At 46.6% G+C, this 25,867-nt stretch overlaps 1 protein-coding gene across 1 annotated transcript in view; it reads right to left on the bottom strand.

Moving 5' to 3' along the window:
* GOSR1 (golgi SNAP receptor complex member 1) overlaps nucleotides 1-25,867 on the bottom strand; it is a 42,876-nt gene that overhangs the window by 5,347 nt on the left and 11,662 nt on the right. The window contains exons 6-7 of the mRNA XM_056864909.1: nucleotides 25,523-25,597; nucleotides 3,513-3,542 (exon numbers count right to left, since the gene is read on the bottom strand). Of these exons, the coding sequence (XP_056720887.1) occupies nucleotides 3,513-3,542; nucleotides 25,523-25,597 (105 nt within the window). The remainder of the gene's footprint in view (nucleotides 1-3,512; nucleotides 3,543-25,522; nucleotides 25,598-25,867) is intronic.

The following is a 25,867-nucleotide window of genomic DNA, read 5'->3' as shown; positions in this document are numbered from 1 at the left end:
TTAATCACACACAAAGCAATTCCCCCACTCGGAAATTGTACAGCCCAGGAAAAACATCGCTGCTTGATTTTGATGAATCAATAGAAACAGTATTAGGCGTTTCTGGAATGAATCCCAAGTGTTCAAAGCACTTTGCAGAACTTTATATCAGTGATCTGAATGATCTTATCTTCATATTGGCCAGGGTGGAGGGTGGTGGGAAATGATACTGAAATGTAGAGAACAGCAGCGTCTCTAAGGTCACCTTACAGGGTAAGATTTGAGGGACCTGATTCATTACTAGGACCCAGCAGCCTCCCATAGTTTTTGAATCCAATGGAGAAAAGAGGCGTTTTCTCTCTCCCCCCACCCCCAAATTCTCATTATTATCATATCCAACACAACCAAAGCATTTCCTCCAGTATGAAGGATCAGAATGACAAAAGTCTGAAAAGCAGCTCTTCTCTGGGTCCACCATAGGAGCCTGTAGCAGTGACACCCTTTCCTAGTACATTTGTAACGCCTACACAACCTACAGAGCAGAGTGCAGGGCCCTCGGCCAAGCAGGAACATTAAATACATCTCAGGCTACTCTAAGCTGCAATGAACAAAACGCTGCCAGATACTCTCGCTTGCATTTATTAAAGCAAACAAACAAACAAAACCCATTAAGAAAGGAATAAAAGCTTGAACGCAAAGCCTCTCCCCGAAAAGCCAATTAAAAATCTTCCTCGAGTCACGCAGGCCAGTAAAACCCTCTTTTGCAGAAGGAGTTCTGCGAGCTCCCGTGTGGAGCAGCAGGGGGAGGGGGCGAGAGGAAAAAGGTGGGGGGTCCTGCAAGAAGCAGATTCTCAAGGACATGGTGCCAAACACCTGCCGCTCTGTGCACAAAGCTCACCTGGCTACAGTCTGCATCGTGTTTCATGTGGCCCGTTTCTCACATGAACAGGTAAAGAAGACGGATGAGGCCGGGATCCAAAGGGACAGGCGCCTTTCGGGGTTTTGTATTGTTTCACCAACCACCGTCTAAGCCACAGAGCAAGCGGCACCTGAACCAAAGGGGTGTTCCAAAAGCAGTTCACGATGCACATGTGCAGGAAAGCCACAGGTCATGCGCTGGCTCCCTATGACAAGAAGCCCCTCTCCACCTGGTGAATGTCCCTCCAAAGCCCATGTGGAGGTGGGCAGAAGGAATGGCTCTTGGGCTTGATCCCAGGGCCATGAGGAGAAGGAGCAACAAGGAGGAGGGAGATGGAGGAGGAAGATGAAGGAGGAGGAGGACAAAGAAGAGAAGGAAGAAGAGGAGGAAGAAGAAAAGTTGGTTTTTATATGCCGACTTTCTCTACCACTTAAGGAAGAATCAAACCAGCTTACACTTTCCCTTCCCCTCCCCATATTAAACACCCTGTGAGGTAGGTTGGGGCTGAGAGAGTTCTAAGAGAGCTGTGACTAGCCCAATGCCTTGGCAGCCACTCAACATTTTTGGTTGCCACTGTGCTGCCCATCGCATGGGACGCTTGGAGGCAATTACAGCTCCTCTGAAGCTCATTGCCAGGGTAAATGATCCCCCAGCACTTTCCCAAGTACGGGAGGAGGGTTATGCTGCCCTTCATGAGCAGAGTGATACAGAACATCCCCCGTCCCTTCTGCACCTGGTGCTCATCGCGGGGAATTGTCCCACTGTTGCCCCGTATTTCAAAGATGCCCAAAGCAGCTCAAAAGGGGCTCTCTTTGCTGCTGAACTCTAAATGTGGGAGGCGAGCCAGGGACCAGCACATCCGCCAGAGGCAAGAGGTATGCCAGCATGGTGTGGTGGTTGAGAGCGGAGGACTCTAATCTAGAGGACTGGGTTTGATTCCCCCACTCCTCCACATGAAGTCTGCTGACCTTGGGCTAGTCACAGTTCTCTCCGAACTCTCTCAGACCCACCTACCTCACAGGGTGTCCGAAGTGAGGAGGGGAAGGGAAGGCCACTTTGAGACTCCTTAAAGAGAATAAAACTGGTGCTATCTTACTGCCCTTGTACAAGCCTATAGTGAGACCACACTTGGAATACTGTGTATAGTTCTGGTCACCACACCTAAAAAAGGATATTGCAAAGCTTGAGATGGAGAAAAGAGCAACCAAAATGATCGGGGGACTAGAGCAACTGCCCTATGAGGAGTGGTTAAAATGCTTAGGGCTGTTTAGCTTGGAAAGAAGGCGGTTAAGGGGAGACTTGATAGAGGTCTATAAAATTAGGCATGGCATGGAGAGAGTGGAGAGGGAGAAAAGCTTCTCTCATCATACTAGAACGTGGGGTCATCTGCTGAAGCTGGAGGGTGAGAGATTCAAAACAGGTAAAAGGAAGTCTTTCTTCAGACAACGCATAGTTATTGTGGAACTCCCTGCCCCAGGATGTGGTGATGGCTGCCAACTTGGAAGGCTTTAAGAGGGAACATGTTCATGGAGGCGAGGGCTATTCATGGCTACTAATAAAAATGGATACTAGTCAAGATGCATACCTATTATCTCCAGGATCAGAGGAGCATGCCTAATATATTAGGTGCTTTGGAACACAGGCAGGACAATGCTACTGCAGTCGTCTTGCTTGTGGGCTTCCTAGAGGCATCTGGTTGGCCACTGTGTGAACAGACTGCTGAACTTGATGGGCCTTGGTCTGATCCAGCATGGCCTTTCTTATGTTCTTAAAGGTAGAGAAAAGTGGGGTATAAAAACCAACTCTTCTTTTTTCTCGGGAGGCAGGTTAGGTGGAGCAAGACCAGTTGGCACAAGATTGTTCTGGGTGCTACCCTGAATGGGAATCCTAATTCAGATCTTCATGGCCCAATGCTGGCTAGTTTCCCACCCAGGCACTTGGAGAAAATCTCATACGAAGTGTCATAAGGAATCTTAGGAAAAGCCCTCAGCCAGGAGGGCAGCTGGGCTTGCTGCGTTTCCCTCACCCGAGGCACTGTGACTCAGCACAGCTCAAGCCCTGAAAAATCCCCATGTGTGCTCCTAACTGGGTGACGTGGGGCCAGGCGACTCGTTAAGAGGTGGGTAATTTTCTCGGAGGTAAATTCCCCAGAGCCGCAGCAGCAGGCTCAACCGCCAATTAACCACATACACAAATGTTTGCAATTACAGCGAGGAAAAGAGAACTGGAGGGAGGATGGAGGAGAGAGAACGAGAGAGAGCACACACACAAAAACAGGCACCTATTTCTCAAGGGTATTTTGTTTAGACAACGCTGGAAACCAGGTAATGTAAATTCGGCCTTGCTGCTGCCTGGAGCCCTACATCAGGAAATAAAAGCAGAGGAAACAAGCATGGTACGATGCAGGCCCTGTGGCCCAAGGATTGAGAACCCAGAAAAGAGGTCAGACTAACACATAATAGGGAAAGTGGTGGGGGATCAACTCTGGCCTGACACTGAGCTTCAGAGGAGCTGCAACTCCCACAGCCCAGTGCAGGGAGGGAAAGCCTTGCTTCCATGTACACAGCTGTAAAACAGATGAGGTTAGCAACACGGTGGGAAAAATGGTTCCTACCTTATTGTCTCTTCTATCAGCCGGTCGGAGCTGAAAGAAAGAAAAAAGGAACACGTGAGAAACATGGTCTTTTGAGCAGACCTGGGAACTGCTCTCAGCTCATAAACTGGCACATCCCACCAGCCTTCTTCTCAGAACATTCAGAACCTATGGAATTTGCTGCCCGCAGGAAGGGTGCATGGACAGCTTGTGGCTTGTGTCAAGAGTGGCTAAGATCCGATATGGGAGCTGTTGGCCGCTCAAGAAGAAGAGTTGGTTTTTATATGCCGACATTCTCTACCTTTTCATGAAAATCAAACCGGCTTACAATCTCCTTCCCTTCCTCTTCCCACGACAGACACCTTGTGAGGTAGGTGGGGCTGAGAGAGTTCAGAGAGAACTGTGAGTAGCCTGAGGTCACCCAGCTGGCTTCACGTGTAGGAGTGGGGAAACCAACCTGGTTCACCAGATTAGAGTCCGCTGCTCATGTGGATAAGTGGGGAATCAAATCCAGTTCTCCAGATTAGTGTCCATCTCTTTAAAAAAATTAAATTTATTGCCAATAAAATTACATCAAGATGATAAACAGGATAAAAAGGGAAAGGAAAGAAAGAAAATAAATAAAAATACGAACATAGACAAAAAGATACTTCTGTTTTTGTTTGTATGGAATATAAATCTAATTAAGAAATTACTACCTGTTCTTTAGCTACAAATACAAAATTATTTTTAAAAATTATTCTTACAACTAAAAATCAAACTTTCTCTACCATGCCTACATTCTTATTCTTTTAATCTTCAAACCCACAAATCATCAATTCTTTTTTTTCCCTGTATTACACAAAAAGTCAATAAAGGGTTCCCAATTTTCTACAAACTTAAAGGTAAAGGTCCCCTGTGCAAGCACTGGGTCATTACTGACCCATGGGGTGACGTCACATCCCGACGTTTACTAGGCTGACTATGTTTACAGGGTGGTTTGCCAGTGCCTTCTCCAGTCGTCTACACTTTACCTCCAACAAGCTGGGTACTCAAACTTACTGTACAAACTTAGATAAGTTATTTTCTCTAATCAGAGCAGTCAGAGTCCACCACTCCTAACCACTACACCTTGCTGGCTCTCAAAAGTGCTGAGATCTGATATGGTCGCTCAAGGCAGATACAGTTCTATTTTTCTCCTGGTTCCAGCACCACCCTATCCACTCAAGTGGCCCATTGGCTCCCTCAGGCTATATATACCTCCTTGGCTAAGTGCCTTCCAAGTGCTGGACCTTCCCAGCTTCCCTACCAGCTCTCCATTCCGACCACCTGCCTGCCTAGGCCTCCTGCAGATGCAGCCACTACAGCTCCTTCGCACTGAGGTCCCGTTTTCCTGCAACTGGCATCTCCTGTGCTCATGCGCCAGCCCTGACTGTTTGCTAGTTTAACCTGGACAGGGAAAATCAACTGCAGATGTAACCACCATGGCAGGGAAGGGCTGAGGGATGCCAAGACCATCCTCCTTCCCAAACTCAACAGTAGCTCTCACCCCTCGAGTTAGAGCCTGTAAATCCAAAGGGCAGCTCCTGAGCGCAGGGAATAATTCTGTCTCTGATTTGCAAAGCGAGGATCTGCTCCATTGAAGGTTTATCCCCAAACACAATCACATACCTTTCTATGCTAGCAGAATGGCCCTAAGGCAGCAAAACCTTTACAAGATACTCTGCTTCACATATTTCTTTACAGCAGATGCTGGCACAACATAAACACCCCCTTTGCCTAATTTCAGAAGGACTGAGAAAAACAAAACAGTTTGCTATCTTGCAGTGAATGATGCTTTGTTTAAATATTCCAACATTAGATAGAACAGAGGGCCACGAAAACCTAAGAATATTTGATGTGAGCTGAACAGCTGTGTCTGTGTGTGTGTGTGGGGGGGAGAGGGACAGGCGAGGAGGAGAACGAGAAGAGTTGGTTTTTATATGCTGACTTTCTCTACCACTTAAGGAAGAATCAAAACAGCTTACAATCACCTTCCCTTCCCCTCCCCACAACAGACATCCTGTGAGGTTTGTGGAGCTGAGAGAGCTCTAAGAGAGCTGTGACTAGTCCAAGGACACCCAGCTGGCTTCATGTGGAGGAGTGGGGAAACCATCCCGGTTCATCAGATTAGTGTCTGCCACTCATGTGGAGGAGTGGGGAATCAAACTCGGTTCTCCAGATTAGAGTCCACTGTTCTTAACCACTACATCATGCTGGAGATGCACCCAAATCAAACCTGTCTGAATTTGATCCTCCAATCCCACTAGAATTTGGCCACTGCATTAAAATGGGGAAATGGTTTTAAGAAAGTGCAGTTTTCTAATCATGAAGCCTTTCTGGCAGTGATGGAGGGCCCTATTCTTCTCTTTTTGGCAAACGTGAGAGCAAGCAGCTTCTCTTTGCAGATGCCTTTTAGTCCTCTTTCATTATTTAATCAAGAGCTGAGATCCCAGAAATTGTCCAGTGGAAGAGACTCGATATTACAGCCTGGGTGAAAGATTTAACGTCCAAGTTGCTCCAGTGCAGCTGGCGGGGGGGAGGGGGAGGGGAGAGAAGAAACATGAATGGAAACAGCCGTCACATTTTTAAATGCTAGTAAATCAAGAGCTGCCCCCTTGTTAAGTTCAGCAATCAGGAACTGACGTACCCAAACCGAAGGTCCAGCTAGTTCTGCATCTTGTCTCCAGCAGTGGCTGACTTAATGCCACTGCAAGCGCACTGCTTTTCAGAGGTACACTGCATCTCAACATGGAGGTTCAATTTAGTTAACAGGGCTAATAGTTGTTGATAAGAAGAAGAAGAGTTGGTTTTTTATATGCCAACTTTCTCTACCACTTAAGGAAGAATCAAACTGGCTTACAATCACCTTCCCTTCCCCTCCCCACAACAAATACCCTGTGAGGCTGAGAGAGCTCTAAGAGAACTTTGACTAGCCCAAGGTCACCCAGCTGGCTTCATGAGAAGGAATGGGGAAACCAACCTGGTTCTCCAGATTAGCGTCCGCCGCTCATGTGGAGGAGTGGGGAATCTAATCCGGTTCTCCAGATCAGAGTCCACTGCTCCAAACCACTACACCACACTGGCTCTCTTGATTAATTTATTCAACAGTATCTTATGATTGCCCTGATTGGATAGCCTGATCTCCTCTGATCTTGCAAACTAATCAGGGCCAGCCTTGGTAAGTATTTGGATGGGAGACCACCAAGGATTTCCAGGGCTGCGACATGGAGGCAGGTAACGGCAAACCACTTCCAAACCTCTCTTGCCTTGAAAACCCTATGAGGAGTGGCTGCGACTTGGTGGAAAAAAATAAAATCTTATGATTACCCTAGGTAGCAGACATCAACACACCCTGTGAGTGTGAATTCTATCAGCTAATTATGTGCTTGGTATATAATTTATTTCTGTTCCCCTGTCTATCCTGAACCTACAGCCAATTATTGTTAAGAAGGGGGGGGAATCACTTTCTTTAGGCATAGTTCTATACACGTCCATCATATTTCCCTTACCTTTCAATCATATTTTTTCTAACCTAAACTCCTTATTAGCCTTTCCTTGTAGAAAAGATGACCCTTTGGTCATTGGCGTTGCTTTTTCTGCACCCTTCCCAGGTCAGTGACATCTTTTTGAAATGGGGTGACCAACAGTAGCCTTAGTCATTGTGTGGAAGGAGGGGTGCTAACAGGAACCACAAATACTAGCTGGTCAGAAAACCAAGTCACACTTCGTAGATCACTGGTCACTGAAAAATTAGAATAAAATTATTTAAATGAGATTGGGTTTGGAAAGCCCCACCCATTTTGCCATGGCACCTTTCAACAAGATGGTTAAAACTTCCATTCTGACCAAGAGTTTTAAAACAAATTACTGGTAGTTGCAACACGTCTTAAAAGTTCAGACCTAGATTTCTAAACAATGTTGAGACCCAAATGTGGGTTCATGTGATTTAGATCTGAAGTACTTCATATAATTTTTGATGGGAGAAAGCAGCTCCGGAGAGACCACAGTACCTTCATTAGTAGGTAGCGATGTTGCTTATGATGAGAAGAAATAAATTACCTCCATCTGCTCTGAAGGAGTAATTAACAGCAGAGCCAAGAAAGCTGCATTTAAAATTTAAAGCCTGGTGTGGGGGGAGGAGAAATCCAGGTCACTGTCTAAAACCTCTGTGAGACTGCTGTGCACCCATTCGACAGAGAAGAACTGCAAGCCAATGATCGGACCAGACGTTAAGTCCAGGAATTTCAAAACAAGCAGCGTCTTTTCTCCACAGCAGGCTAACAGAGGTGGATTTGCCATCTGCCTCACGTGCCACGGAGGGTGGTTTTTCCACCTGGCAAAGGCAGCAGGAAAGCTGACAGAACATTTAAAAAAATAATAATAATATCCCAACCCCCAAAAGGGATGGCAAAAGCCTAGACCAAAATAACAGTTCAGATGCAAACTTAACCAGGCTTCCAGGAAAGGTGGCCAACCAAAAAGTGGTGTAGTGGATAAGAGCGGTGGTTTGGAGTGGTGGAGTCTGATCTGGAGAACTGGGTTTGATTCCCCACTCCTACACACGAAGCCAGCTGGGTGCCATTAGGTTAGTCACAGCTCTCTTAGAGCTCTCTCAGCCCCACCTACCTCACAGGGTGTCTTTTGTGGGGAGGGGAAGGGAAGGTGACTGTAAGCCGGTTTGATTCTCCCTTAAGTGGAAGAGAAAGTTGGCATATAAAAACCAACTCTTCTTCTTCTTCTACTAGACACAGCACTGCGTCTCTCCCAATGACCAAGCCACAAGCAAGGGAAGAGCCAGTCTGCTCCTCCCCGGCCAACGGGCCTCTGCTTTGAATCTGCACACTGCTGATTTCCTTAAGAATGCAAGAGTCCTGCTGGATCAGACCAGCAGTCCACCTAGCCCAGCACTCTGTTTCGTGCAGCATCGCCCTCCTTCCTCCTGCAACGTTACTTTAAAAAGTGCGAGCTTAAATGAAGATCAAGGGGACCAAACACACGCCCAAAGCGAAGTGACCGACACAGCACTTCCTTCTTTCGCTCCTTTGTAGCCAAGGCTCATTTATTAAGCTTGCAATTTTATCCTGTCATTCCTCCAGCGGAAAGATTGATTGCCAACTTGGATTCTGTCAGGCAGCTTGCATTAGGCAGTTCCTGTACGTACGAGCCCCGGACCACTGTGCCAGAAGAAAAGAAGCTTAAAGGAAAGCAAGCCCATTAGGAACTGTGGCCAAGCCGAGGCGCCCACTCTTTCGACTCTCCATAAACTCACCAATTCCTTTTCCTCTCCTGCTCCTTCCTCTTTCCAATCAGCTCCAGTGGCTGCAATGGCTTCTCTCTACTTCGCACTCTCTCATCCTGGGAAATTTTCATTTATTAAATTTATACCCCATCCTATGGCCAAACAGTGCTCTCAATACTGCTCACAGCCATTAAAAATTATCTAATAACTGGCAATTAAACAGATACAAAGCTCTCTCTCTGCTACACATAAGATTGAAAACCTGATACGCAATGCATACAATATACCACCGAAGGCAGCTTCTTTTTTTCCTCCATTTTACCTTTACAGCCACTGATTGGCCCTGTGTTGCTGTCCCATTCTGTACCTGCTGGCTGGGCATGAGGGTCCCAGGCAGCCACTCAAGAATTAAAAATACAATCAAATTATATCAGAATAATGATACCCAACAAATTGACTTAGAAGAATATATACAATCAGCATGTCTAAATAAGTTTTCTGAAGATGATCGCCACTCTTTAAATCAGCCCATCACGACGCAAGAGATTTCGGATGCTATTAGAAAGCTGAAATCAGATAAAGCACCTGGCCCAGACGGACTAGCTCCCAATTACTACAAATTGATGGAACACATCTTGACTCCTTATCTACAGAAATTTTTTAATAAAGAATTAAAAATACAATCCACGCAAGGCTTTTTATTAGGACCAGCCCAATAATGTATAACCATGTACAAGCTTTCGAGTTCACCAGAAGTCTTCTTCAGGCTGGATGCTCTCCCCCTCCCCCGCAAAAGCTTGGACACTCTCATACCTCACTGAGTTGTTCCTTATGTGGCCTGTGTTCTTGGGGGGGGGGGCGTTGTTTGCCGTCAAGTCACAGCTGACTTATGGTGACCCCCTAGTGGGGTTTTCAAGGCAAGCGATGTTGGGAGGTGGTCTGCCATTGGCTACCTCTGTGTCATGACCCTGGTTTTCCTTGGAGGTCTCCCATCCAAATACTAGCCTGGGCCAGGGCTGAGAGTGTGTGACTGGCCCAAGGTCACCCAGCAAGCTTCCCTGGCACGAATGGAGATTTGAATCTGGGTTCCTCAGGTCCTAGTTTAACACCTTAACCACTACACCACGCTGGCTCTCTGATCTTGGTTTTGAGGCCTTACTTTTGGACTCATGTGGCTGTAAAAAACTTTCTTCTACTATTATGATACCTGAAATCAGCTGAGAGATGTGGGACACCTGGAGGCCAATGTGACTAGCAATAGAGCATGACTATGAAAATGCAACAAAACTACTTGATTTAGTTTCAATTGGTCTATACCTTGTGCAACATCTTACATTTGTCTCCTGAGTTCATAAATGACTTCCAAGGGATTTCCAGTCTCCCCCCTCCCCCCAAAAAATGAATTTTAGAGTCTTGCTGGTTTAGAAAGACACCATAGCCATTTGCTGAATTTTTTTCTTCCTTGCCTCCAACATGAAAACGCAACCAGAACTCTGTGAAACAGAGTATTAAGTTTTAAAAAAAAAAAGAGAGAGAAAGAGCAATGACTCAAGATGAAATGGATGTGTTTAGGACTGAACAGCTTCTGTTTACAGAGCAAAAGGAGAGAAGTGCAGATTTCCAGTCAAAGCACAAGCTTGCAAGATGATTTTGCTTCATACAGTAAAATTTCAAGCCACTCTGAGATAATTTGCATGGATACGCAGAAAGGGGCAGGACACCAAGACCAGCCATCGCAACCATTCAAGATGCGAGTGCATGCACCATCGCAGGGCTCGGAGACAGAGCACCTCCCCCAAAATGCAAACCCACTTCAAAGTCCAGTTCACATGGGAACCCTGGTCAACATTATCCACAATTAGCTTAGGTGCAAATCAATCAGAGTCCACTATGGAAGGAAGTAGGGGAAGATACGGGAAAACCAGGTATGACCCAAAGGATGGCTCTGTTCACAAATGTTGCCTCTGCACTTCTGAACAGCTGTCCTACCAAAGGGTTAAATATTGGGCAACTGAGCACACACAAGGAGCATATCAGACTGTTTGACCTCTACTAATGCCACAAAAGGCTAAGAAACTGAGGGAGACACATGGACACAAGAAGCTGTCTTCTACTGAATCAGACCCTTGGTCCATCCAAGTCAGTACTGTCAGAACAGCAGAGGCTCTCTAGGGTCTCAGGAAGAGGTCTTTCACATCACCTACTTGCCTAGTCCCTTTAACTGGAAATGCCAGGGATTGAACCTGGGACCTTCTGCGTGCCAAGCAGATGCTCTACCACTGAGCCACAGTCCCTCCCCTAGCAGATCTTATCTTATCTATGTGATTCTCTAATTGGCTCTAGGTTTGTCTCTAGGCCTACCCACACCCCGTCTCACTGCATTCCCAAACCTTTCCCTTCCATGCTGACCACTGGATCATGACTACAGGGATTCTTAGGATGGGTTTCTCAGTTTGGATGCTGGCTGGTGACAGCTGGCATGGCCCTCCTTTGGCTCTCCTTCAGCACTCTGCCCACCTCTAGCCTCAGTCCTGCCACCCCCTCCCACTTAAAAGGCTCTGCTGCCTGTGGAACCAGTGCTGACAACTGAACTCTTCTTAGGAAAGGCAGTTCATGGAGAGGCTGACCCTCCCACACGCATGCAGCAGATTCCCCAAAGGAAGGGGCTAAATGAACTTCAAAACAACACAACGGACATTAATGTAAGTCATTTCCACCAACCACATCTGTCAGAACAAATTCCGGTAATTCACTAATGGACTATGCAAACCTCCCCCCCAATACGTTTTTCACAGCCTGCACTGCTAAGAGCTAGAGAATCTGCTTTACTGAAAACTGCAAAGGAGTTTTGATCTGAAAGCTCTCATATTCAATATACACCACTGCTTCCTTTGTGTGTGGGGAGTGTTAATTATTTTGAAATTTAGAGAAAGATCTGCTAAGGCACGCCAGAATCTCAATACAAGCAGACACAGAAACACATGCAGAGAGAGAGAGAGGGAGAGAGAGAAATCAGGAAACAATCATTCCAAAAATTCTATTATGTGATATCTGACTGCAAAATAGTAAAAACTGCATTCTTGTCCAGCGCTGCATTATCCACCTTTACCTAATGCATTTTTTAAAAAAAATGTGGAATGCAAACAGTCCTGATCATAAGGGACAGAAACTTACCTGTAAACAAATTAAAACTGAGATCGTCAGGATGCGGCCCTTTGCAAGCTTCGTACTTGCAAAACTGCAGTTGTATGGAATATGTACAACAAGGAACAAACTTATGAAGATATGCATTTTAAGATGTGTTTCTTTAAAAGGCCGAAAGCAGCCCTTACCAGTGCTAGTCCCCCCAGTCTCCACAGAGTTTCTTAAAAGGATGAACACAGCCCCAAGCCCATGGAGGGTGGGGGAGACTTGTTTTTGTTCCAGACCTGAACAGCTAAGCCATGCTTCCCTGGATTCTATCCCACCCCATCCTACAAAAGACATTCTTCATTTTGCTCATCTCAAAGTCAAGCAAAAGGCCAACCTAACAGCTCTGCAGCAGCAGAGTATCAAATCCTGACATGCTCCACAACAGTGGTCTGGTTGGTCCTGCATCATTCCCAAAGGGGCCAGCCAGACGTCTTGGAATGTCCACAGCAGGGGGCACCAAGCCCAAAGATTCCCTCTTTTGTTGCCCCTGTACCTATCCATTTAGAGGTATACTGCCTCCAAACAGAGACTCCTTTTAACTCTGAGGGCTGATCACCACGGGACCTCTGAGTCTAATCCTAATTAAAGCCACCGAAAGTACTAATCCTAATTAAAGCCAACGAAGGTACTCGAGCCTTTGAAGGGAATAAAGACCATGCAACACTGACCCCTGCGATTGGCAGGAAGCACAGAGCCTTTGGGTTGGCCAGCCTGATCGATACAAATATGCAGCGATGAGCCTTCTGCCCTTGCTTGGTCAACACCGCAAGACCTCTGGACTTCGGGGTCTTCTGCCTCTGAAGGGGAAACTGGGGAGCAGCTACCACATCCTTCCTCCTTCCCCCCCCCAATTTATATTATTCCTCTTACTTTCCATCACCTCCTGATTGCCTGTAGATACACATTTTGCTTTTCCAGCAGCCTAAGACCTGCCAGGCTCCTTCTCCTGGGGCATTATCTGCAGGCACCTGGCTTTCCCATTTGCACTTGAAGACGTGAGTAGGAATCCCAGGGACCCTGTTGCAAACCTGACAAAGGCTGGTACTTTTTAAACACACACCAACTGATGCCCTTAAAGGGGTGAAACAAACATTTATGATACTGGAAGCAACATAATTTTATTACAAAAAAATTGTGCAAGAGGGTCTGAAAAACAAGTGTGATGTTAGAAAAAATATATAAATTTAATAAACAGTCAGGGACTGTGCTCAGATGTCATATTCAAGTTCTGTGCACGTTCAGTGCTAAGAAAATGACTTTTGGTTATTGTTGGGATCCCAGCTTTCAATATATCTTGGAGGGGTGTGTTGGGTGGGCTGGCCTAGTTAAGTAAACTGGAGAAGAAGAAAAAGTGAAGAAGAGTTGTTTTTTATATGCCGATTTTCTCTACCTTTTTAAGGAGAATCAAACCGGCTTACAATCTCTTTCCCTTCCCATCCCCACAACAGACACCTTGTGAGGTAGGGGAGAGAGTTCAGAGAAAACTGTGACTAGCACAAGGTCACCCAGCAGGATTCATGCGTACGAGTGGGGAAACCAAACCGGTTCACCAGATTAGAGTCCACTGCTCGTAACTACTATATCACGCTGGCTCTCTAAAAATGTTTCGCTTTTCACCAGAAAGGAAAGAGCCTTTAATGTACACACTGGCGGGAAGAGAGAACCAGAATCCAGCGAAGAAAGCTTAATTTCTCTTGTCTGTTTCCCTAAATGCTCCAAAGCAGGCAGCTCTTAATATCTGAAAGCTTGGCTCCTCAAACCCTTTTCTCCATCTACTGTTCAACACCCATCCATGAGAAGAAGCGAGGCTCCACACCTGCAAGTGTTCTCTCCAGCAAGCTGAGACTCAAAGTCTGCTGGCAATTTGCCACAGTGGCTCAGAGGGTAAAGTGCTCGAGGCTGGCTGCCACAACCCCTGGCTGGACACTTGAGTAATGATAGTTCATGGGAGACAGGGAATGTGCAGAACAGTGGGGCCCCTTTGCATGCACTCTCACTGCTTTGAACGCAAATATGGTACCGAACTCCTCCAGTAACCAACTCACGTTGTGTGTGTGTGGTATGTGTGTGTGTGTGTGGGGGGGAGAATCATGGTTCTGCAACTTCGTAGCAAAAGTTGGCTATGTTGTGGGCTTCCTAGAGGCACCTGGTTGGCCACTGTGTGAACAGACTGCTGGACCTGAGGGGCCTTGGTCTGATCCAGCATGGCTTTTCTTATGTTCTTATGACAGCACCGAATGGCTAGTGCCTGTGACGTCATTAAGATGCTTCTCACCCCATCTTCTGGGCATGGAGTAGGGGTCACTGGGGTATGGGGGGAAGGTAGTTATGAATTTCCCACATTTTGCAGGGGTTGGACTAGATGACCCTGGTGATCCCTTCCAATTCTGATTCTATCCCTGGAGCAATTCTTTTACAGAATTAATGAAATACTTTATATGTGGTACGTAAAATAAAATTCTAAGAAAGCAGTGGGAAGGGGGCCATGGTTTAACGGTAGAGCAGAAGGTCCTAAGTTCAATCCCAGGCATCTCCAGTTTAAAGGATGAGGTAGAAGGTGGTGTATAAAGACCCTGGAAAGCTGCAGCAGGTCTAATCACAGCCCTTGTGAGTCTCCAAACTTGGATTTCTTTAAAGAGGGAGTTTATTTGCATTTTAAGCCACAGGAACGTTAAAAACGTCAGTGCTTTTGATGCCGTTTTTGCATGCCGAACCCTGTGTTTTAAAAGTAACCCGGCCATCTGGAAAGGAACAGATGCACAACCATGCATCAGACAACTTTATTTGCAGTCTAACTAACCGGGTGGGATAAACAGCCAAGCTGGATTTTATGTTTGTTTTTAATAGCAGGCGTTGCAGTTGGGCAAGCAGGGACTCCACAGCAAGCTGCAGCCAGCTTTCGGTGCAGCCCTTGCATGACATATGCAGGGTGCGATTATGTGTGGGGGAACCCAAAGATAATGATGCCCTGGCTACTTAACAACTCTGGCCAAAATGGAGCTGGGTACCTGCAGACGGACCCTGAAAATCAGGGGCTACCTGCAGGCGCGCACTAAGAAGATCCACAGTAATCCTCCTGTTACAGTACCAGAATTGCTCATTATTTTATAAAAGCCTTAATTCTCCAGGCGTCGAGTTTTCAGCAGAAGGCTTGCACAGCTGGTTCCTCTTCCCAATTTTTTGTAAAAAAAGCAAAGCAAAAACAACCATCTTACAGTCATGGCTCTGTATTAGCAGTCTGGGTTTGTTTGAAGATGTGCCCGTCTTTACGCTGTTTGGTTCTGTGTGCATTCAAATTAAGAGTAATTAGTTCTTGTGAACTTGCACCATGAATACCACTACACCACGCTGGCTTTCATAACCTTGTTTCCTATTGTAAGGTTATGAAAGCCAGCGTGGTGTAGTGGTTAAGAGCAGTGGGCTCTAATTTGGAGAACCGAGTTTGATTCCCTGCTCCTACACATGAAGGCTGCTGGGTGACCTGCTTGTCACAGTTCTCTCAGAACTCTCTCAGCCTCACCTACCTCACAAGGTGTCTGTTGTGGGGAGAAGAAGGGAAGGCAATTGTAAGCCACTTTGAGGCTTCATAAAGGTAAAGAAAAGTGGGATATAAAAACCAACTCTTCTTCTACTATCAGAAGTGCCTTTCATTTAGGACTGGGAGATACCCACCAATTCCCCATCCTGTTACAGACCACCACTCTGCTCCCATTTTGTTTGGGGAGGGTTCCCTAAGTTCCAGGAGCAGAATTTCAAGAGGTTCCTGAGGGATGCAGCAGAAGGGGGTGACATGGGGAAGACCCATTCCTTGATTTGTGGCACACTTGGATACAAGCAAATATCAGTAATCCCGGCAGCATCCCTGTAAGACAGGCCAGTATAATTATCCTACAACTGCTTGCCTAGGGCCACACAGGGAGTCGGTGGCAGGAGGAATGAGATCTGAACTGCAGGCTCCGGCTCACCCACTCAGCCACGATGGCTGCCTAAGCTGACAACCCCCAATGTAGCTGCCAAGCCCTTCTCCAAAAGAGGAAGCCACAGAATAGGTCATTCTTCAGCAGCCACAGAGGACTGACAGAGGACCATTGCCATAGCCAGCTGGTCTTTGGGCCCAGGGCTGGCTCAGGTGTGTGCCTCCCACAGCTGAGCTTCCCAGTTGAGATACAGAGCACACACCCACACCAGAACCTGGTGGGAGAAGAAGAAGAGTTGGTTTTTATATGCCGATTTTCTCTACCTTTTAAGGAGAATAAACCCGGCTTACAATTGCCTTCCCTTCCCCTCCCCCAAAAGACACCTTGTGAGGCAGGTGAGCCTGAGAGAGTTCGGAGAGAGCTGTGACTAGCCCAAGGACACCCAGCAGGCTTCATGTGTAGGAGTGGGGAAACCATCCCAGTTCGCCAGATTAGAGTCTGCCGCTCATGTGGAGGAGTGGGGAATCAAACCCGGTTCTCCAGATTAGAGTCCACCGCTCTTAACCACTACACCACGCTGGCTCCTGTCCAAAGGAGATCTTGCGGAGATTCAGCATGGGGGCATGGCTCCGGGAGTGATGGATTGCTCCAGCTGGCTGGGAGAAGGCAACATGGAAAGAGCAAGAGGGAGAGGCAAAGGAAGCAGGGAATACAAGAGAGGCAGCAGCTCCTGCAGGGAGGAGGCAGAGCAGGAAGGAGGAGTGGGGGAGCCGGACAGCCTGCCTGGAAGGGGAAGAGAAGAAAGGTAGGTGGCCTGAGTGATGTTAATTGTCAACCTTTAAACAATACAATTTTTAACAGTTTAAACAGCTGCTTCTTAAAACAAAACTCACATCCTTAGTTCTAACATCGATGACCTATTCAGTGCAATTTTGACGCCTGCTGGCAAGTTTCTGGAAAGCGACCTGGATACTTTGGGGGAAAGTGGGATATAAATATTTTACGTAAAAATAGGAAGAAAAGCAGGAATTTATGCTTCAAGGCACTGCAAAGGAAGTGTGATCAGTCACCTAGGTCACCCACTGTGAACCAGGCCTATGAAGCCCTCTCCATTGCAGCACCTCAAATGCCCATCGCACCCAGCACTCTGCTTCCAACAGGGATCATCAGGATAACCCCGGAAATCCCAGAAGCAGGACACACACACCTTCCAGTGTTGTTTGTCCCCAGCTGTTACTACCGCTGGACATGGAGGTTCCCTTTTGGTCCCTCCGCTGTAGATTTAGGAAATCTCCTCCCCCAACTCTGCCATCCATCACTAAGTTTTGGAACTTGTCAGGGATTCTGTCCTCCAAAAATACAAGTGCTGAGCTGACAAACCGTTTCCCCCCCCTCTTAGCCCAGCGCTTTGCAGAACGAACAGCTTGTCCATTCATTACCAAGTCTTGTTTGATGGAAAGCCTCATCACAGACGGGGGGGGGGGAGAGGAGAACCACATAACGCATTAATTATTTACTCCCTTTGCCTGAAAAAGTATTAACAGTTGAAGTGGACAGGGCAGTCAGGGGGAGACACAGGCAGACAACAATTGTGCTTCTCTATTACACACCCAGACACACATGGAGACCCACATTCTCTGAATGCAATTTCAGACAGACCACCGCAAAATGAACGAAGGTGAGAAACACCTTCTTGGATCAGACCAAAGGCCCATCAGAGTAGGTCTTTTGCCTCTGGGTCTTGTGACAGCATGAGAGCAACAGCTTCCCCCGCGTGTTGAAGCAGCCCGTCTCTGGGCATGGGAGCTGCCCTTCAGCTGCCAACAGATATCGGCTCCTCCATATATTTGGTGCATGCCTTTTAAAAGTCCTCTAAACCAGTGGCTACTGCTACATTTCATGGCTCTGACACCCATAAGTCTGCAGATCACTGGGGTTCTTGCAAACAACCCAAGACTAAAGGATAGATGGTACTGCTTCACAGATCTAGAGTCTGACTCGGCCAATTGATTAAACATTGGTGGGCCGCAGAGGAAGGAACATTGGCCAGAAAAGAATAAAGCCAGCCGAGACCTGCCCTGAGTTCCTTACATGAAGAAGAGTTTCTCTTTGTCTGACTGGAATCAAATGCTAATGCTGCTAACATTCCTAACATGCATGGACTGTGGCTCCAGCAAGGAAGTGACAGGAAACCTGACAGGAAGGAAGCCACCAGGCTGAACTCTTGGAGTCATCTTTAGCAGAACATACAGCCATTCGCTTGGGTTGTCCACACTGTGCATCGTAGGCGACACCTGCGGCCACCCCAATTCCATACTTCTCAGCACAGAAGTCATTGACCACACTGAATCAAGGACGTTCTGCCACCTGTAATTATACCGGTTGGACTCAGTTTTCACAACCTCCCTCCCATCAGCTATTGACCCACCTCACCATCATCAGAGCCTTTAAAAAAAACTAACTATGCACAAATCAACCCATTCAGCTAATCTTTCTCCCTCTTTGGGGGTGGAGAGGGGTGCAAGCACACCTGTGCCCCTTTCGGACAGCTGTCTCATCATCCCCAAAGCCATTAAAGCATCCCCCTTCTGTTTTGTGTCCTTCATACAATCTCTCTTATGTGATTATGCTGCCCTTCCCTCCAAGGAGGGTGGCGTACATGGATTCCCCTTCCTCCATTTTTTCCTCACAGCCACCCTGTGAGGTAGACTGGACCAAGAAGAGAGACTGACTACCACAATATCACTCAATACATTTCATGGCTGAGTAAAGATCTGAGTAAAGTTGGGTCTTCCCAATCCTCCACTCTAACCACCATACCATGCTAGTTTTCATACCCATGGCTCGTTCTAAACACCACTGTGCATTTGGAAATAAGGGAATTATCCCAAATAGCATAAACTTCTTCCAGCTGGCACAGGGGCCCAACTTGCAAGGGGGTTTCCTCCTGCCAGTGCAAACAGCAGTGGGTGTGGTGTGGGCTAAAACAGCTGTTCTCATATGTAAGCACGGATTCAATGGACAGACATCAAATCTTTCTCAGGTGTCAGGGAGGGAGGGAGGATTGTCTAGCTTACGTGGACATTAGATCAACAGAGGGTGGGGCAGACAAAGAGAAATGAGCAACTTGAAAAGAGAGACTCCGCACAAAACAACTAAAGAGTGAACCAGAGAGATGAAAAACAAATGACAATGACTTTGGAGTCATAAAAGTGTGAAACGGCCAAGGATCCGACCGGGGCTTGCCATACCCTCCTGCACACATGGCAGGCAGAGCCACCTCCAGCTGTCCCCACATCAACCCAAAAACAGAAAGGCAGGTACGTCCTAAACAACGTCTTTGGGTTTTTCTACTTCTGCTGCCAAATATCTTTGGCAGCTGTGTGCATGCATGCACATTCGAATGAGTGGGCATGTTTCTTCTCCCAGTTCTAATGAGAGGCAGAGGTCTCGGTTTGATCAACTAAAATCTGCTTATGGCTTCAAAATCTCAGCAGCTTTTGACTCACAAGGCAAAATGGGCAAATGCAAAACACACTCCAGAATTGCAACCAAGTTCCTTTTTGGGTGAGACATTGAGACCTGCACTGCCTTTCCTCAATTTTTGCTCCCCTCTTCCATTCCAGATGGGCTGCTCCTCACACTTCAACCATCCAAAAGGGAATTCAGCATGAATCCCAGATGTTTGATAGCAAAACCACCCAGCCAAAACAATGACAATGTGAACCCTCGAAGATTATCCCCCCACAAAGGACATGAACATTCATAGCATATACCAAGCTCAGAAAAAGAGAGAGCCCAGCATGGATACTGCCGGACTCCTAGATCGCCACAAGTATTCCAAACTGATTTCAAACTGTTCTGGGAACTTTACAGTGAACACCAGGTTGGCAGCTGGATGATTACTTCGAAAAGGTCAAGAACATAAGCAGAGCAGACTAATGGTTCAACTAGCCCAGCATCCAACCAGATGACCCCAGAAGTCCCAAAAGCAGGGCACAGAGGCCAAAGCCCCCCCTCCTAGCAAATGGCATTCAGAACATGCCTCTGAACATGGAGGCTCCATTTTGTCACCACGGCCAGTAGCCTCCGATAAGACCCTGGCTATTCCCACTTTGAAAGAGCTAGCTGGCAAGTCTTATTGCTCCATACATTTAACCGATTCTCCTTTAAAGCATCTATCCACCCATCTTTTAACAGTGAATTCCCCAGTGCATGAAGAACTGCTGTTTCTCTGTCAATTTTCCCTGGGGGGAACCTCCAAATTCTAGTATTAGAATTCTAGAAGAAGCTCCCTTGGATCAGTAGAGACTTTCCTTCACATCTTTTTTACCCATTTCTCTTTCTTGCAGTATCTGATCTACACAGCACCCATCCACTGCTGGTATTTTGCGGTCTAAAAACAAAGAAGAGTATTTTCCTAAGCAAAAAAATAGACTGGAAGTAGAGTTACACCCTCAGTGTGAAAAGCAGGTGCTCTCCTACCATTCCACAGCACTTTTGCTAGCATACCATGTAGAAAACAGGGCCTCTCTCACTTATACACAAAGCTGGTCCCATATTGACTGATGAAATCCCACACCAAGACAGTAGTCAAGGAGAGACCCTGCCTGTGCTCCATCAGCCTCAAAACAAAGGAGGGCTTGTCTTCTACAAAGGGTGCTGTCAGCAAGTGCTGGCAAGCGCTGGAGGCCCAACTCCACCAGCTTTCAATCAAAAGTACATCATGAAAAAGGGTGATTAATAGCCACCTTTTTTAGTAACGGAAAGCCAAGCTTTTATAATTAAAGCCTCACGCTGCCCTGCCGAAGATAAATCAGACACTCCGGTGCCTTGGCTGACAGGTGCTGGACTGTAAACGAGAGAATAGCGGCATCTCCAAATTATGCCCGAGGCATGATCCGCGAGGAATACTCCCTGCACAAACCGCACCGTAGTAAACGGGAGTCACACAGAATAAGCTTCATTCTGGTAGAACCTGCACACTGGAGAAGCTCCCAGTGGATTGTGACGAAGACCAGCCGAAAAAAAGCTTTCCTGCAAAAAGTCATGGGGTGGGGGTTAAACACTTGGGAATCCTGCAGCCACAGCACCGCTGAGCTCATGTTCATAACATAAGAAAGGCCATGCTGGGTCAGACCCATCAAGCCCAGCAGTCTGTTCACACAGTGCCTCTAGGCCAGGTGCCTCTAGGAAGCCCACACACAAGACGGCTGCAGCAGCACCATCCTGCCTGTGTTCCACAGCACCTGATATAACAGGCATGCTCCTCTGATCCTGGAGAGAATAGGTATGCATCATGACTAGTATTTTGACTAGTAGCTGTGGATAGCTCTATCCTCCATGAACCTGTCCATTCCCCTCTTAAAGCCTTCCAAGTTGGCAGTCATCACCACATCATGGGGCAGGGGGTTCCACAGTTTAACAATACGTTGCGTGATGAATTACTTCCTTTTATGTTTTGAATCTCTCACCCTCCAGCTTCAGCAGATGACCCTGCGTTCTATTATTATGAGAGAGGGAGAAAAGCTTCTCCCTGTCCACTCTCTCCATACTGTGCATAATTTTATAGACCTCTATCATGTCTCCCTTTAACCGCCTTCTTTCCAAGCTAAATAGCCCTAAGCATTTTAACTGCTCCTCATGGGGCAGTTGCTATAGCCCCCTGATCATTTTGGTTGCTCTTTTCTTCACCTTCTCAAGTTCTGTGATATCCTTTTTTAGGTGTGGTGACCAGAACTGTAAACAGTGTGGTCTTACCACAGATTTATATAAGGGCAGTATGATAGCAGCAGTTTTATTCTCTATTCCTCATCTAATTATGGCCAGCATGGAATTTACCTTTTTCACAGCAGCCGCACACTGGGTTGACATCTTCATTCTGGGTTCACTTCACCCAGAATCTCAGCGGCCTAGAGCTTTCCTACATTCGCACTGATGGCTGCTCAGGGTTAAGACAGCAGAAAATGGCTCACTCAGCCTTGAATCAGAGATGTTCAATGCAGGAAAGGGTTGTTTACTTCCTTCCTGACCCATATGGAAAGCTGGAGGGTGGGGAGAGTGAGAGAAGTTTAAGTTTCTCACAGCATGCATCTTCTGGCCCTACTTCATCGATACATATATACATACTGTTCCAACCCAATAAGCTGTTGGGGTTCTGCCTCTGTTTGAAGCTTTAAAAAACCTGTATGCAATTACTTAGGAGTAGAAGCCAGCGTGGTGTAGGAGAGACAGTGTGGTGTAGTGGTTAAGAGCAGTGGTTTGGAGTGGTGGAGTCTGAACTGGAGAACCGGGTTTGATTAACCACTCGTCCACATGAGCGGCGGACGCTAATCTGGTGAACTGGATTTGTTTCCCCACTCCTACACACGAAGCCAGCTGGGTGACCTTGGGCTAGTCACTTTCTCTCAGCCTCACTCACCTCACAGAGTGCCTGTTGTGAGGAGGGGAAGGGAAGGTGATTGTAAGCCAGTTTGAGTCTCCCTTAAGTGGTAGAGAAAAGTCGGCATATAAAAACCAACTCTTCTTCTTCTAGAAAGAGCACTCTTCCTATGATCCCGATTAATCTGGAATCCCCAAAATACTTTTAGCATCAAAGAGGTCACTGCCTGGAGCTTCTCAGACAGGTATGTGAGAAGGGAGAGAATCCTCCAACCCTACATTTCTCCCTTTAGGATACTGTAAGCCAGGGGTGTCAAACCCAATTGTTGCGAAGGCTGGATAGGACATAAATGTCACTTGGTCTGGTCAGGACATGCCTTGCCAGCCCAGATCAAGAGCGGGGGGGGGGGGGCTGGCTCAGCTGGCAAGGGGCGGGATCCGGCCCATGGGCCTTACATTTGACACCCCTGCTGTTCTACTAGATCTACTGCAGTTGGCTACCCTCTGAAATGCCCTTTATGTTGTTAAAGCAAAAAAAAAAAAAAAGTTTAAAATTTGATAAATAAGATAGAACAAAAAATCTCTCCATGGCTTCAAAATTTTCAGAAGGTTTACATCTCAAGTCCAGAACTAACTCTATGATCCCAGTAATCCTCAATAATCACGAGTCACGACCTATTCAAAATCTAGAATGATCGTCACCATTTTACAGCATGGAACCAAAAGGTATTTGCTTGTCTAACACCTGCAAGGGAATTCCTGGCTGAGAAGGAGACCTGATCCAAAGACTTCCTGCCTTTGGATTTACACTGTCTTGTGCATGCAGTCTTCCAAGCAGCATCCTGTTCTACGAAAAATCAAACTCATCAAGTTAAAGTGGGGGGGGGGGGCAAGGAAAAACACACAGCATTCTGCAGAGCATGTTTAACCGGTGAATATCCCCACCTTTGGAAAGTGAGCATTCAACTCCAAGGCTTTAAAAAAACCCCACTATAACCTAATTTGTGAAATTTTAAAACACTCAACCATTATTAATTTACTGCAACAGAGGCAAACTGAGCAAAAAGTCACCCATCTCCACCAAGTCTTCCAAGCCATCTACAGATGGCTGCTGCAGAGCCAAAGGAAACCACAGAATACGCAACTGTTGTGTGTTTCTAGCCCGCTTCTCAGCCTACCCCAACAAGGCAGACAAAACCTGGAAGAGTTTTTCATGCACCCTCAATTACAGAATGACAAAATTGTCTTCAGGAATAGACGGCGAGAGATATTCACAGGGAAAGGGCGCCCCCTTGTGCATGCCCGCGCAGAGTTAAATTTCAGCAGCCTGATTCCAGTACCTAAGAATTCAGATACCGACTAGTACCTTTCAGTACAGTTAATCTACAACACTTGTACTCAGTTGAAGAGACTCGAGGCCATTCATTTTACGTGTCCTCCCTCCCACCCACCTTAGCCTGGTGGCTGTCCCAAGTTTTAAACAAGCCATGCTAAACAATTATTCTCAGAAATTGGGGGAGATGATATTTCAACTTGAATGGGACATCTTTTTGTGTTTTGTTTTTAATGTCAAGCTACGCCCAGACTCCATCAGCAGCCAGCCACTCTGCAGAAAAGGAGAACGATACCCCTCCTCCAAGCACGCAGTAGCAAAAGAAGGAAGCAGCTGCCAGGGCAACAGAAAAGTTTGCAACAGCCCAACATTGCCAACGTTAACTAGGAAGCGGCTGCCACTTGGCCCTCACCTGGCCATTTTCTGGGAGGGAGGAATATCCCCCCCTCGCATGTCTTCTGAAGAGCAGCCAAGACACACAGGAGGGTAAGCTTCTGACTTTATGTAAAAATCTCCTTGGCAGCAAATCCCTGAAGGGCATGGCATAAATCTTTAAATACACTAAAGGTAGCACTGAAGCCCTTACTGTTCAGTGCTACCGACTTTATCGTGCAAAACCTTGACAACCTGCAGCGAAATTGCTAATTTTCAGCTCAAGAAATTATTTGTTGATCTGCGTTTTTACTGTTCTATTTGAGTGCCACAGGCAACATTCTGTCCCTGCACGGCTGAGTCTGTATGCCCCTCAGATCACTGCAGTCTCCAAGAGAGGAGGGGATTCTGGGGCAGCTGGGTCTTCCTCACCTTCCCCTACTCTGCTCCTGCATGGCTCGGAGCCAGAGCTGGTACATCTTCCTCCCTGCTTCCGAAGACAGCACTGAAGTTGGCGCCTGCTTCCTGGGTATTGCCTAGCTCCTCCCAGTGCTACCATGGCTTCTCTGCCCCTGTGGGGGATCTGTTAGAGCCAACTCGTCACGCACAACTGGCAGCTGATTTTTAGCTATCTCCTGAATGATTCATTTTATCTTTCCCAATCTTCACTGCTTGCCTAACTCTCTCATTTCTTCTCTTTTAATCTTATTCATATCTAGAACCACATCAACAAACAAGCCTCTGCGATGGATTTAAATGCCTCCCACATAATTGCTGAACTATCTACAGAACCCATATTTTTTAACACTGTTCTTCAGTATCTTGATCATGCCCTTTGATCTAAATGCAAAGAGGGAGCTAATCACCAAGATTTCCCCTTGCTCCATTTTGTATTGGAATGACTACACGATATTACCACGCATCATCAAATATTGTAAGATCTTCGGTATCCACCAAGGGTACGATGAAAGAGGAGTCTACTGCAAATGAAAGAGGAGTCTACTGGAGATAGGCTGATAAACATACAACATACAGTTTCTCCCCACTCAAGATTCCAAAATCTCCAACTGTCACCTAGGAAATACAGATCGAAGGCACTGGTGACTGCTTCCAAACTCGCCATTTGGTGGTAGGGACTCCTTTAGAAACATCCCTATCTGGCCTAAGGCAAGACAAGCATTTAAAGAGAGTGTCCCTCATGTCAGCCAAATGACAGCCTTTGCCTCCTTACATTTCTTGGTGTGTTGAGATATATCAATATAGTGATAAAAAGTCTCAAAGAACATTAAAAGCTGGAATCTGACTATTCCCTCTCCTGTCCAATAGAGTACATTCCTTACTAAAAACAAACCCTTGATCATTTTAGCAGGTGATTACTGGCCCCTCGCTGTCTTCCTTGGATTCTTCTTTCTTTTGGGTGCCATAATTAACAAAAAAATTTCTAACTATGGCAATATCTTAATTTGATTCAGTCAGTGACTCTTTATACCAACGACAGCTACTGCAGAGGCAGAATACCTTCCCTCAGGTCACTTTGAGGAAGACCCCAACACCATAAAACAACGCGAAGACTCACTTCCGAAGGTGTTCGTGCTCCTTCAGGAACAGCTCCGTCCGCCGGTTGTTCACGCCACACCCACTTTTGTATGACCTGAAAGGTTGGTTAAAAGCAAGAAGTGATGCAGAAGAAAAAGCGCTGTTCCTCCTTACAGGGGTCATTTCTACTGACTTACTGACAGACCATATTTAGACAGCAAAGCAGGGTGGCATCTGGCGACCTGTGGGATTGATCCCCCTGCCTCTGGTACAGCCACCCAACCGTAATGAGGAATGCTCTCCCCCCGCCTTCCTTTATCATGCACTCCAACAAGGAACTTCTTTATCTCCTCCTTGTTGGTGTGGCTGGCAAGAGAGACTTTGA

This window comes from Euleptes europaea, chromosome 19 (genome assembly GCF_029931775.1).
Source record: "Euleptes europaea isolate rEulEur1 chromosome 19, rEulEur1.hap1, whole genome shotgun sequence".
Classification (NCBI taxonomy): domain Eukaryota; kingdom Metazoa; phylum Chordata; class Lepidosauria; order Squamata; family Sphaerodactylidae; genus Euleptes; species Euleptes europaea.
Note: the sequence above shows the minus strand (reverse complement) of the source record. Positions and strands in the feature narration are given on the sequence as shown.